The 14,532-nt window shown below is 34.0% G+C and overlaps 2 protein-coding genes across 2 annotated transcripts; both read left to right on the top strand.

Moving 5' to 3' along the window:
* The first annotated feature begins 5,923 nt into the window (after positions 1–5,923).
* On the top strand, positions 5,924–8,719 carry LOC125200948 (2-alkenal reductase (NADP(+)-dependent)-like). The gene is made up of 5 exons (XM_048098796.1): positions 5,924–6,151; positions 6,811–6,988; positions 7,261–7,427; positions 7,562–7,644; positions 8,217–8,719. The coding sequence occupies exons 1-5, from the start codon at positions 5,930–5,932 to the stop codon at positions 8,593–8,595; spliced, it is 1,029 nt and encodes a 342-aa protein (XP_047954753.1). The 5' UTR covers positions 5,924–5,929; the 3' UTR covers positions 8,596–8,719.
* A 4,799-nt stretch (positions 8,720–13,518) lies between these two features.
* LOC125209223 (6,7,8-trihydroxycoumarin synthase-like) lies at positions 13,519–14,262 on the top strand. The gene has a single exon (XM_048108829.1). It carries the CDS (start codon positions 13,519–13,521, stop codon positions 14,260–14,262), a length of 744 nt encoding a protein of 247 aa, XP_047964786.1.
* Positions 14,263–14,532: the final 270 nt, after the last annotated feature.

The following is a 14,532-nucleotide window of genomic DNA, read 5'->3' as shown; positions in this document are numbered from 1 at the left end:
TCAACAACAAATGTTAAGTCTGATCCCGTCTTCGAAGATATGGTAAAAATTGATGACAAATCACCACAAAAGTTGGATGAGCCAATGGTTTTGGTGTAAACCAAATTTCCTCCAAAATCCCACAGCCCAACAACCATTGTTCTCATTATAGGTTATGTCACTGAAGTCGCGGAAGAGATCTCATGTCCGAAACGGTTTCTCCATCACTCGTTGCGGTCCCAAACGGCACAATTTTATTTGTAGACGAAGATCCAAACAAAGACAGCAACAACGGGATGGAAGATTATTTTTCTAACTTCCACCTTGAGGGCAAGGTGGTTTTCAACGGCGTGGGAGTTGATAAGGACCTGCTATTTCATTTATTCCGAAAGGGAGCTGATAATCTCTCTGTATATTTAGTTAGTTATTATGTTTTGATTTACTTTCTCCGGTAGTTAGGATTTTATTTGCTTTCCTACTTTATAGAGATCTTTTTGTATCCCACATATTATATATATGTGCCTACTTTATAGAGATTTTTTGTATCCCACATATTATATATATGTGTGAGGTCTTTTATTATTATTAAGCATAATGAATTATATTAATAGTTATCATTCTCACGGTTTCTCCTCTTCTAGAGAAAACCGATTCTCTCTCAATCTCTCTCAATTCACGCCAATTCATCTCTATTTGTGCTCTACTAAACGGACCTCACCGGGGGTAAAAGAGTCAATATAGCTGCCCTCTGTCTTCGCCATGCGAGATCGCATGTAAGGATCACATGATAAGTAGAGATTTTTAACCAAAACGACACCGTTGGGATTTCAGGATCAAATCAGATTCTCTTAGAAAACCCTTCACGTAGTCTATCAATATAATCTGCTTGTTTCCCACCATTCTGACTTGCTTCTTTTTACGGAGCAAAATACTAAGTACCTTACTATAAAAAAGGTGTAATCTTCCAAATCAAAAATTGGAGGAGCAATAATTCAACTAGCATTAAATTCATTTATGTTTAGACTTTAGATATGAGGAGAGTACTATAAATTGACCATTGTTGTGAAGATAAATATAGGGTTTATTGTAGTGTACCATAATTTAAAAAAATGACTGTTAAGGAGTAATAGAGTAAGGTACGTAGTAGTTTACAGTGTACAATGTCTTCTTAACACGTGTTCATACTATTACAACGTAAGAAGTGTGAGAGTCTAATTTTATTTAAAGTCATATAAATATTAATGGTGGTTGAATTTAATCCATGAGATACTAGCTGAATTTTAATGTTCCGGCCTAAATTACTGTTAACAATTGTGTATGTTTACGTTGTAGTTGTCGCCATGAGCAGTGAAAGTTGTAAGAGAGAAATGGATGATTAGAAAAATAATTGGAGAGTCATCAATTGAACTAGATATACATATGATGAATGGATTGTGTTAAAATGACAACACCTCTTAAAGTAACACCATACCACCATTCCTAGCCAATCATTTGTACATGTGGACGAATAATAAGCTGCCATGTGGCAATCATAAAAATTGCTCAAGAGTAAATTTTCACGGACTGCAATATCCAATATACTAGACTGCAACTTTTCCCGACTGCAATATCCAATATGCTAGACTGCAATCTATAGATTGCAGTCTAGCGTTTATACTATTGCAGTCTAGTATATATAATATTGCAGTCTAGCGTGATGTAACATTGTCATTTTAAGAGTGTTGTCATTTTAGCGATATCGTTGAAAGAACAATATCGAAAACGTAGTGGTATCATTATAATAAACAAGTACTATTAAAAACATTATATCTTATGATATAGTTTTATGAAGCTAAAAGTTTAGAATTTTTTAATTCTTAGATTAAACTTAAATAACTCTAGGAAAGATTGCAAAGATCAGTCTTTATAATCTTAAATTAGTTTTCTATACATTAATACACAAATCAATCCTCACCGTCCATTGAATCAAGATCGATAGGACCAAATTGATCTATCACGAGCCACGAACAATTCCTTTCAACAATTTCAAAACGTTCAGTTGATGATACTAAATAAAATGTGTACAACTTATGTACTCCCTCCGTCCCAATAAATATGAAACATTTGGTTTTCGGCACAGGATTTTATGCAAGTGTTGTTTTGTAAGTTAATGAAGAGAGAGTAAAGTAAGAGAGGGAAAAGTAGAGAGAGATGTTTCCATTTTAGGAAACGTTTCATTTTTAGTGGGACAACCCAAAAAGGAAAACGTTGCATTTCTAATGGGACAGAGGGAGTATTTAACTTATTCCCTGAATATATTTGATATTCTAGTGACTTAGCTCGATACAGTCCACATAATTATTTTAATTTGGCCAAAATTTGAAATCATCGAAATTCTGCAAAATAAATAATTTAAATGTAACCATTTAATTTGAATCAACCAAGGCAACAAATTTCTTTGTGAAGGCTCCAATACCCAGGCCAATTTTATTTGAATACAGAAATGGTAACAATAATCTAGATCTATCATTACGGAAATAGTCTTATTGTCTGAATCATTAGACTAAGCAGTGATACTCAAAAAAGGTTATGCTAAAATAATAGTTATAGAATAAATTAAATTTTAATTTTTTAATAAATGAAAATAAAATTTATTACAATCTTCAATCTAACATATTTAGAGAAAAAAACGCCTTAATAAATTTAGTGGCAAAATAGGACAAATGAAATAGCGATAAATTTATATACTCTACTTAATTCACACTATAGCTTATTTACTTACTATAGGTTATTTAACTAGAGTGGAACTATGTTAGATGTGCACTATTCGGTTGACTATTTTTTTATAAATGTGATTTATATAAAATTCAACCATACTTACATTTTTCTTCTGTTTTGTTTACTGTTTGCCGTTTTCATATATTAAATGAAAGATATGGATTAAAATCCCACTAGTCACGAATAAATATATTATTTTCATTTGGTTAATTTTACTGTTAATTATTTAAGTTTATACATTCAAAATATTATTCTCGATTCTCACATGAAATGTGATTTTTATATTAATCCATGACCACAGGTAAAGTGATGTAATTAAGTTATGACTACGAAAAAAAAACACACTAGAAAATTTAGTGTCTTAATACCTTCATAAATAACTTTATAGTGCCTGAATTAACACTCTATTAAACCATAACGTTTAGTTTCTTAATAGCCTCCAATAAACAAAGTATAAATTCTCAATTGATGCTTGTTTAACGCATTTATACATATAATCACGGTGGAGAAAAAATTTCAGTGGTCCATTCACACCGAGGGTCCATCCTATTTGGTATGCCCCTAATAAATACTCTCTCCGTTCTTTATCAATAGAGACATTTCTTTTCGAAACGGAGTTTAAGAATATTGTGTTAAATGGATGGTGAAAAAAGTAAGAGAGAATAAAGTAAAAAAGAGAATTACTTTTTTGTCAAAATTAGAAATGACTCAATTAACTTCCAACTTTTCAAAATAGAAAAATGTCTCTATTGAGGAGGGAGTACTTGACAAGTGGAATTATATATAGTCATGCTTCCAAGTCCAACTAGATATATAAACAATGGAAACATTAAATTACACGGAAAGTTTCTTCATATTCCATGTATAATAAATACACTATATATGAAAAGAGATATATTCATTATTCTATTTATTTTAAATATTTAATCATCGTCACAATTATTGTAAGTCATTTTATACGTAAACATAAAAAATAATAGCTTTATACTTTGTATTAGAACTATTATAATTTTTTTATTTTATTATGAAACTATGGAGATATTTCATGTATTAACTAGTACTCCTATTAACTTTGATAAGATTAATTTTTTAGTCGAGGATCACTATCACTTTTGTTAGAGTAGTTTTAGCTTTTTTATAATTTTAAATTTAAATGTTATTCATGGAACTTTTGTTTATGGAACTTTTTGATAGTATATTGAAAAGGATAAAATGTACTCGTATTAGTTTTTAGATCATAGTCCTCTTATATAGCTTATAGCATCATAATCCAAAATCAAGATCAAATCTCCACCTTTAGATTTTAAAATAAGTGGATAAGATTAAATCTCACGAATTTCAATAAATAGTAGACAAAATTTCAACAAAAGGGTAAGATCCTCATTCTATTATCATATCATAAATTTCGTGTTTTTTATATCAACATAGTGTATTACAAATATCAACACAATAACATGAGTATTTCAACACAAGTATACGAAAATATTAACATAGTTTTATTGAGATTTTACATGCATTATATTGAGATTTTTTGATGTATTTATTGATAAAAAAATCTGTTTATCAAGAAAATTGAAATAAAAATCATCAAATTTTATCATCCAAACATCGTCTGTATATATGCAATTGAAATCTCGTTAGAATCCTTATAAAATTACCTTTAGTTTGATATATTTTTTGCAAAAATAATTTAAATCGAGAGAGTTACGTATTTAAAGTTTTGGGATAATTTAAATAAGAGTGAATTGACATTAATACCCTTTAGTTTCATTTAATAATTATTTAAATTTAAAATATAATCCACTTGTCATTATATGTTGCACTAGATCTCATAATTTAATGGTTAAAAATTGATCTTAATTTTGGATTGCTAATTAGTTAGCAATTGATCACTATCTCATCTTATTATTATTTAACTATTTTTATAATTTAACATAGCACTCGTATATAATATCATACGATTAATGTGCAATGAAAATATTAAAAAAAATACACTATATAATTAGTCATATAATTAATTTAATTTATAAGTATTTAACATTAATAAATATAATTACTTGTTTTATTTGTCTAAATTTATCGTGTATATAAATAAAGAGAAAAAGAATAGTAATCATCTAAAACCTAAAATCAAAAATGGGTGACGTGATCATTTTCTGTATTTATGTTTAAGATGATCTTGACAATAATCATGCAAATTGATTAAAACCTAAAATTTATTCTATAACTATTATTTTAGTATAACCATTAAAATACATTAACGGTGCATGCATTATACATGGAATGGGTAGAAACTTTCAATATAATTTAGAGTATTGGAACTATGAATATGTTCCATGGGGAGTGTTATATTGCTAACTCAATGGTTAATTGTTAACTACAACTCAATAATAACCATTAGATATTCAAATTAAAGGCCTAAATCATCTACCACAAAATATTAATACGATCAACAAAAAACGTCAATTGATCACTCCCCTATGTTGCATATTTGCAATTCTTTCTATATCGCGAGGTCGAAGACTTGAAGCACAACAATAGAAGCTTGATTCTCGCGGTATTCATGGGCCGTTCATTCCTAGATCTGGTTATATTGTTTTGGTCCATATTAAAATACTAGTTTTGTTAATAATTAATGGTTAATTAATTTCATTTTGACTTCACTACAATACCTAATGTAATGTGGTTAATACCTAATTACCCACAAATACAATAAAATTTGGCAGCCATAACCTATAGTCATAAAGAAAAAAACACAGAGACCCGTTCAGTTTCCTTTTTATGGCCCGGTAGGGCCCACGTAATTGGATCTTTTTTCAAGTATTCAGTGTTGAAGAATTGCGGCTGGTTATGCATGTAAGTGTTACTCCCTCTGTCCCGTTGACTTTTCTGTCCTCTTTTTGTAAAAATAATAAAAATAGTTAAAGAGGAGAAATGATAAATTAAGAGAGAGAATAATATAAAGAAGAGTCTTATCTACATTATTGTCTCTCTTATTTTACCATTACTCCACTTTAACTATTTTTTATCATTTTTACAAAAAGAGGGCAGAAAAGTCAATGGGACTGCTAAAGCGGGACGGAGGGAGTAATATTTTGTTTTTTTATTAAATGGCCCGGTGGGGCCCATGCAACTTTTGCTCTATTAGAACAATGAAGCTGAACACCAGAATTCAACCAGAATTAACGGCAAAATGGGTGAGGAAATTAGCAACAAGCAAGTGATACTCAACAACTATGTCAAAACATCGGTGAAAGAATCCGATATGTTGCTTAGAACTTCCAAAATTCAGCTCAAAATTCCCAGCGGTTGCGACGGCGCCGTTTTGGTCAAGAATCTCTACTTATCCTGCGATCCTTTTATTCTTTTGCGCATAAAGGAGGAGCACTATATTCCTCCTTACAAGCTGGATTGTGTAAGTTTAGTTTTTTCTAGTGAAATTTTTCTCGTTGAAATTAATTTGTTATACACGTCTTGATTTAAATTGGGGACCTTAATTTTTTATTTTATTAAAAAAAAGATTGACTTATAATAAAATATTGTGTAGATGATCTCATTGGAATATAACAGTAACACTCCCTCTCTGTTCCATAGTAATAGATACATTTTCCTTTTTAGTAAAGTCAACCCATTTTTCCACACCTACTTTACTCTTTCTTACTTATTTCTGTATTCATCTCCCTACCTTTTTCATTTTTCACTTTATTCTCCATTTACTTAACCCACCGAACACAATTTTTTAAATCATCGTGCCGGAAAGAAACGCCTCCATTACTATGGAATAGAGGGAGTACTGTTTTTGTTTGATGAATAGTGGGAAGAAATAAAAATTGTATCTTTCCATAGTTAAAATGTTGGTTATGTCTTTTTGAGGTTCTTGTTTGATGAATAGTTTGAGATTTTGGAGAGAAAAATAAAAACGGTATCTTTCATTACTCAACATAGGCCACATATATATAGTACAAGAGACTAAGCTAGACTATGTCACATCACCGATGTGGGATAATAATATTCTTATCAGATACAATGTTGGTTGCATCTTTTTTGTGTTTCTTGACCTTTTTCTGGTGACAGCCTCTTATTGTATTTGGAGTATCGAAAGTACTGGATTCGTCTCTTCCAAATTTCAAGACGGGCGACCTAGTTTGGGGGCATACTCGCTCGGAGGAATATAGCCTTATTAAAGATCCGGACATATTGTTTAAGATTCATGATAAAGATTTGCCTCTCTCTTATTATACAGGGATTCTTGGTGAGTTTCTCGAGCCCATTGTGATTCCTGCTTCCTAGTTCTGAGGTAGAACTAGTTGTTTATGATTCTGCACAAGTTATTTATCTAGTTATGTATGCAGTTAAACTATTAAAGAAACAAGCTGTTGATGAACTATATATGCTTGAATTATGAGGGGAATAGATTGGGAAATGTTGGATTTGTGGCGTGTATCTTGATAATTTATTGAAACAACGATAGGAGATGTACGAACGTGAGACTGATAATCAACGTGTTTTGTGTTATCGTTTTAGGCATGCCTGGCATGACAGCTTATGTTGGTTTATTCGAGTTGTGCTCTCCCAAAAAGGGGGAGACTGTGTATGTCTCTGCTGCATCCGGAGCTATTGGTCAGCTCGTTGGTCAGTTTGCAAAGAGCGCAGGGTGTTACGTTGTTGGGAGTGCAGGGAGCAAAGAAAAGGTCAGAATCTAATGGCTTATCGAAAACTTATTAGATTGTTGGCTAGATTGGTTGTCGATTTATGTGCTATTTTTCTTCCGTGGCAAGTTTATGTTTCGCATTTGATGAACAAATCGGCTGTTGCATTGATGAAGGTCGATCTCTTGAAGAACAAATTCGGGTTTGACGAAGCATTCAACTACAAAGAAGAGCAAGACTATAATGCAGCGTTGAAGAGGTTCTATCATTGCTATAAAAATATGTATACTTATTTAACATTGAAGAATAGTTAGTAATTTAACACACAATACACGTATTTACTCCCTCCGTCCCACAAAGATAGTCCCACTTTGACCCAGCACGGGTTTTAAGAAATGTAATGAAAAGTGAGTTGAAAAAGTTGATGGGATGTGAGTCCTACTTTTAAAGTATTAGTTTTATAATAAAATGTGAGTAGGAATAAGTTAGTGGAATATGAGGTCCACTACCAAAAATGGTAAAAAGGAAATGGGACAAACTTTGTGGGACGGACGAAAATAGAAAAATGGGACAATCTTTGTGGGACGGAGGGAGTATGTTCTTATATAAGAAAAAATCCTTTAGTATCCAACAAAAATTCGCAATCGCAAAGTTTGGTAAAAATCAGCTGAAAAAACCACCAAGTATGGATCAGTTCGCAATCATCCCACGTCTGTGGATAACAAATCCAAATATATAGTAATTTTTATGCAAGAATTTGACCAAATTTATAGTCTTTCCGGCAATTTATCATTATATAGATAATAACAAATTTGTGTGGTTGTTGATTAGGTACTTCCCCGATGGCATTGACATCTACTTTGAGAGCGTGGGAGGGAAGATGCTCGAAGCGGTGCTAAGCAACATGAGACACCACGGTCGTGTTGCTGTTTGTGGGATGATCTCGCAATACAACATTGAGCAGCTCGAAGGCGTCCACAACTTGCTTTACCTATTGACAAAACGGATCCGTATGGAAGGATTTGCTACTTTCGAGCATTACCATCTCTACCCCAAGTTCCTGGAGATGGTTGTGCCTCTAATCAAGGAAGAGAAGATCACATACGTCGAAGACATAACCCAAGGCATTGAGAGCATGCCTGGGGCTATCGTTGGATTATTCTCCGGTCGCAACGTCGGGAAGCAGGTTGTGGTGGTTGCTCGTGAGTAATTCTGTTTTTCGCAAAGTGAATCATCGGAAAGACTAAAATAAGGTTATAATCATGATTTATAAATATATAATCATGGAATTAATGTACTGTTATTAATTGAAACAGGAAGGACTTAAATAAGGTTAATCATCCCAAATAACACAATCTGTATTGTGTTATTTGGCTCTTATTTATCTCTTCCCTTCGCTATTCATGGCTATCATTATTCCATTTTCTATTTAATTTATTTATTATAAAACTTAATTAAAATACAAGATTTATGAATTTTGACTTCCTTAGATGTTTCTGGTAGGGATGTCAATCGGGTCGGCCCGGGGGGTTTCGCCAGCCCTATGTCTCTGGTAGGGAGGTCAATCGGGTCGGCCCAGGGGGTTTTGGGCCAGCCCTACCCTAGTTATGGCTCAATCAGATGCAGGCTAATCGGGTAGTGGTATTTTTTCGGGTTATAGAAGTTCAACTCTAACCCTAAAAACTTGGGTTTCGGGCTAGCACTCCAATAAATTTAACATGTGATCAATCAAATAAACAATATTGAAAATTAGCTATATTTTTAAAATGTAAAACATTTAATTATGATAAAATACTAATATTTGAGATTTATGCAAAATGAAACATAAACATCAAGAAATTTAAAAGCATATTTTAGAATTTTAAATGTTTTTCTTAGTGAATTAGAAGTTTCCAATTTATTTTATCTATTATTATATTAATAAAATTTAGTATATAATTTTTATATTTAATATAAAATTGAAAGTTGTTTTTTTAATTATTGAATTAGGAGTCAAACAAATCGGGCCAGCCCTTTAGTTTTAGGTCTGACCTTAACGGGTTGCGGGTTAATCGGATGCAGGTTAATCGGACTATAGTTTATCGGACTAGAAATTTTCAACCGTAACTCTATAAATTTAGCAGGCTATTTGAGCTAGCCCACGGGTTGTGAATTCAAAACATAATTTCAGTATGGAAAGTTGTGTTCTCAACTTCGCTTAGAGATAGGATGAAGATGGAAGAGGGAGGAGTACATTTTCTACTTTAAGGAGGGGGTACTCCTTACGTTCTGAGAGGAGACATTCTATACTAATAAAATCATTTCCTTTAGAAAAGTCAATGTATTTATTTTTTATTACTCATTTTTTATTTCTCTTCATCTCTCTATATTTTAAATTTCCTACATTATTATTAATTTACTCATCTTAGTTAATATAATATATCATAAATTGTGTGCCGAAAAGAAACGCCTTACTACTACGGAATGGTGGGAGTACAATTTTAGTTTCGTAATGTAAGTTTAAAAATACATATCCTTAATTAACCGACGTCGTTGAAGTCTTCTTGACATTTGTCCACAATAAGTATGAGGAAATGCAGCTTATACAGTTAGAATACTTCGATATTTTTGTTTAATCTAAACCCACATAATCTTGGTTGAATTCAATCTCCATACTGGGAGTAGAACATTTGAATTTGTTACTATTTTAGTAAAGTTCAAATGTTCTAGCCCTTTGACCTGTGGTCTCAGAGCGTCCACATTGGGAGGGCCGCGGCCCTCGGCCTGGAATCGGCCCAGGCGCGGCCCCGCACTACTAGAGCCGAAGGGAGGCGTGGCCCAGGGGTGACCGAGGAGAGGCGAGCTCTCGGCCTGGCCGAGGCTCTTGGGCGCGAGGCACGGCTCACCACTGCAGAGGACCGAGAGCCGTGGCCCTCCTAATTTCAAATATTTTTTTTTTCGAAAATTGTTTATATATATTATTTCTTTCCATTTTTTTTATCATTCTCAATTCTAAACCCTAAATTTCCTTCTCTACTATTTTCATAGCCAGATCCGGAAGAAGTTCGGCAGGATCACTAATGCTTTGAAGAGGTTCAGTGGCATATACGATACCCAATTCCTCCTTGCTGAGAGCGGCCGCAACGAAGCCGACGTGCGGGCGTTGTCGTATCAGTTGTTCAATACTGAAAAAAGTGGCCCAAGTTCACCTACTGGCTTGAATACCTTGTTCTGCGGGACTGCTCAAAATTCAGGTCAATCATCAACAAAGAGCATGCTCCTGGTGCGAAGCGTACAAGACTCGGCGTCGCCGACAACTACAGTAATAGTAGCAACTCACATGCCTTCAACCTGAACGATGATGCTTCGGAGGAGGAGCCCCCTTCGACACTCACGCGGCGCCCACGTCCACAGGGCCAGTGTGCCACAATCAGGGAAGCTAGAACCGCCTCCCAAATCTCTGCTGCGAGTGCTACAGCAGTGCCCTCAACACCAAGGGTGGCGTTGGCTCATACCCTAGAGGTGCAGATGATGAATCAACTTCAGGATAGCCTCTCCTCGTACGAGAAGTCAATAAACCCAGAAACCAAGAGGATGTACTACAACATCATTCTTCAACCGAGGTCGAAGTTGGGGTGGGGCGAAGGGTCGCAGACGGGAGACGCAAGCGGCAGTGGGGGCGGTGGCGACGGCAGTGGCGACGGCAATGGCGGTGGTGAAGAAGATGTGCCGGATTCCGACACCGAGTAGGCGGGCGGTGGCATCATTTTTTTTAGTTTTTAAAAAGTTTTCGTTGTATAATTTTCCCCTATCTATAATACGACGAAAATTTGGTTTCAATTCACTCATTTTTAAAGTATGCATTTTTTAAAAAATTGTTATAGGCATATAATTTTTAGTCTAGTAATATTAAAATATAACAAAAAAAATGTAAGAAAATAATTTAAATTTTGTTATATTAAAATATAACAAAAAATGGTAGCCCGGAGGGCCGCCATTGTGGTGGCCAAGTTTTTATGGACAGAGCCAAGTTTGTTGGGCATGCCCAAGAAATGGTGGCTTGGGATGCCCAAGAGGGCCAGCGCCCGTGGACACTCTCAAGCGTCAATTTCACTTGACTAGGTCATCGGAGTGTTCGGTCGTGCCCACCTCCAAATTCCATCAAAATAACATACCCTTTACTGTTCTACGTACACGATTTCAATTTCATTCAAATTATATAATGAGGTAGTATCAACTTATAACTTATACAAATCCGATTTACTTAATAAGAAGTAGTAATATTTTTTCTAAATAACTTCGAATAATTTGATAATTAAGTTTAGTAAACTGAAATTCAAAACGTTCAGTTGATGATACTAATTAAAATCTGTACTCCTCCGTTTCACAAGAATATGAATTATTTCCTTTTTAGTCCGTTTTATAAGAATATGTACTTTCTAATTTTAGAAACATTTTTCACTCTAATGAGGTATGACTCATTCGTCATTAACAATACTTTAATTACTTTTTTCTATCTAGTTCTCTCTTACTTTACTAGTTTTCATTAAGTGTTGTGCCGAACTAAAGTTATATTCTTTGAGGACAGACGGAGTACAACTTATGAATTTAACTTTTATTCCCTGAATATATTTAATATTCTAGTGACTTAGCTCGATACAGTCCATATAATTATTTTAATTTATCCAAAATTCTAAACTATCGAAATTTTGCCAAATAAATAATTCAAATGTAACCATTTAATTTTAATCAACAAGGGCAACAAATTACTTAATGAAGGCTCCAATGTCTAGGCCAATATTTAAATACAGATATGAGCATATAGCATTAGTCTAGATCTATCATTAATACTTAAAAAATAATAATTATTATTATAAAATAAATTTATTAAGCAGTAATACTTAAAAAACGCCTTAATAAATTAGAGAAAAAAACTCCTTAATAAATTATAGAATAAATTTAGTGGAATACTTAAAATACTTAAAAAATAATAATAATTATAGAATAAATTTAATTTATTACGATCTTCAATCTTAAATAACTAGAGAAAAAAAACGCCTTAATAAATTTAGTGGAAAAAAAAGTAAAAATGAAATAGCAATATATAGTTTTAATTTTGGAGAGACTTATACAGCAGTAATATTTTTAATTCCAAAGAACCTAAAAGTTATAATAATTGACAATTTTTAACCTTATTTTATTACAAAAAGGTTAGTAAATTTTAATGGCAGTATTGATATTTTTGTCGACATGTAAACGGTGTTATTGATTATTAGATCTATTATATGCACACATATCAAGGTAATATTAATTAAAATCCTTAAATATTCTATGCATTTTCTGTCACACAACCGACATGGTGCTTTCTCATTATAGTACTGCTAATTTATTGGAGATTTCCAACAACTGAAAATAATGACTATCTACTTTATTTGAAGTGGGAATTATATTGGTCAATCATCAATTTTGTATGACCTCTAATGTGGGATTCTAATTAAGGTTTACTTTCTTCCCTTGCACTCACTTCCTTCTTTTTTATTTGTGAGTAGAGTATTATTTTCTGAATCCACTTCTTTTTTCCGTTAGTATTATTTCCTAAACCCATTTTTCGTCTACGAGTATTGTTTTATGAATCCATCATTCACTCGACTCAAGTGCACTGTTACTCTAATTCTAAAATTTTGTCACATTTTTCTATTTTCATCCGTCCCACAAAATTTGTCACATTTCATTTTTTTACCATTTTCTTAGCGGATTCTACGTTTCACTAACTTATTCTCACTCAGATTTTATTATAAAATAATACTTTAAAAGTTGGACCCTCATCCTATCAATCTTTTCAACTGATTTTTCATTATATTTTAAAACTTGTACCCGATCAAACTATGCTAATATTAAAGGGACGGAGGGAGTAATAAATATAACTATCACTCACATATTACCCCCTTCATAATTCTCTCTATATAGACCTACACTTCAAAGTTCCAACTATCAATCACATGCCAATTTCACAATGATACTCCTTGTACTATCAATAACCCTCCCAATAATCATCATCTCATACCTCCTCCACAAAACCCTAAAACCACCAAAATCCCCCCTCCCACCCGGCCCGCGGCCACTCCCATTCATCGGAAACCTCCACCACCTCGCCATGGCCACAAACCTCCACCTCTACCTCCACCAACTCTCCCAAAAATACGGCCCCATCATCCACATGAAACTCGGCCCCACCCCTCTCCTAGTAGTCTCCTCCCCAAAACTAGCCAAAGAAGTCCTCAAAATTCAAGATACATCCTTTTGCAGTAGACCAAAATCCTTAGGACAACAAAAACTCTCCTACAACAACTCCGACATCATCTTCTCTCCATACAACGACTACTGGAAGGAAATGAGAAAGATCACATCCATTCACCTCCTAAGCCCGAAGCGCGTCCAATCCTACCGCCCCATCCGGGAGGACGAGATCTCCAAAATGATCACGAAGATTTGGAGCTTCTCCCACGCTCGGGAGGCCGTGAACTTGAACGAGATGGCGTTGGCGCTCGGCAGCAGCTTGATATGCAGAGTTGCCTTCGGGAAGGAATGTTCTAGAAGGTTCGATGAGCTTCTAGAAGAAGTGCAGGCCGTGGCAGCTGCATTCTACGTTTCGGATTATTTTCCGGCCTTCGGGTGGGTGGATCGGGTCACCGGGATGCTGACGAAGCTCGAGAAGACGTGCGAGAGGATGGATTCGTTTTACCAGGAGCTTATCGATGAGCATCATGGCCGGAGAAGGGAGGAGGCGGCGGAGGAAGGCGGTGACATTCTTGATTTGTTGATTGAGCTCAAATTGGAGCAAAAGCTTCATTCTTTTGATTTTGGATGGGATAACATCAAAGCCCTGCTACTGGTATGATCTCAAAACTCATTTTTGGTCAATTTTTAAACATTTTTAAAATTTAGGCTGTAGGATCATAAATTATGAGTTCAAAATCCTAAATTTATTATTTGGCTATTCACAAATTTGGTCCAACGAATCAGAGTTTATTTGACTATAAAATATTTGAATTCGGATAGATGTTCTTATATTAGGTCCCAATTGATCAGAACTAGCATGTGAATGTGGACCCGTTTCTTATTATTGTACTAATATAATCACATGAGTTATGGTTTCGAAAATATCATG

This window comes from Salvia hispanica, chromosome 1 (genome assembly GCF_023119035.1).
Source record: "Salvia hispanica cultivar TCC Black 2014 chromosome 1, UniMelb_Shisp_WGS_1.0, whole genome shotgun sequence".
Taxonomy (NCBI): domain Eukaryota; kingdom Viridiplantae; phylum Streptophyta; class Magnoliopsida; order Lamiales; family Lamiaceae; genus Salvia; species Salvia hispanica.
The sequence above is the reverse complement of the archived record's forward strand: the minus strand, read 5'-3'. Positions and strand labels throughout refer to the sequence as shown.

Bases quoted from the DNA above. Each gene is read 5' to 3' on its own strand.
- LOC125200948 (XM_048098796.1), top strand. From the start codon at position 5,930: ATGGGTGAGGAAATTAGCAACAAGCAAGTGATACTCAACAACTATGTC. The intron at 6,989-7,260 runs GTGAGTTTCTCG...TTATCGTTTTAG, and splicing joins TTATTATACAGGGATTCTTG to GCATGCCTGGCATGACAGCT. The intron at 7,428-7,561 runs GTCAGAATCTAA...GCATTGATGAAG, and splicing joins GTGCAGGGAGCAAAGAAAAG to GTCGATCTCTTGAAGAACAA.
- LOC125209223 (XM_048108829.1), top strand. From the start codon at position 13,519: ATGGCCACAAACCTCCACCTCTACCTCCACCAACTCTCCCAAAAATAC.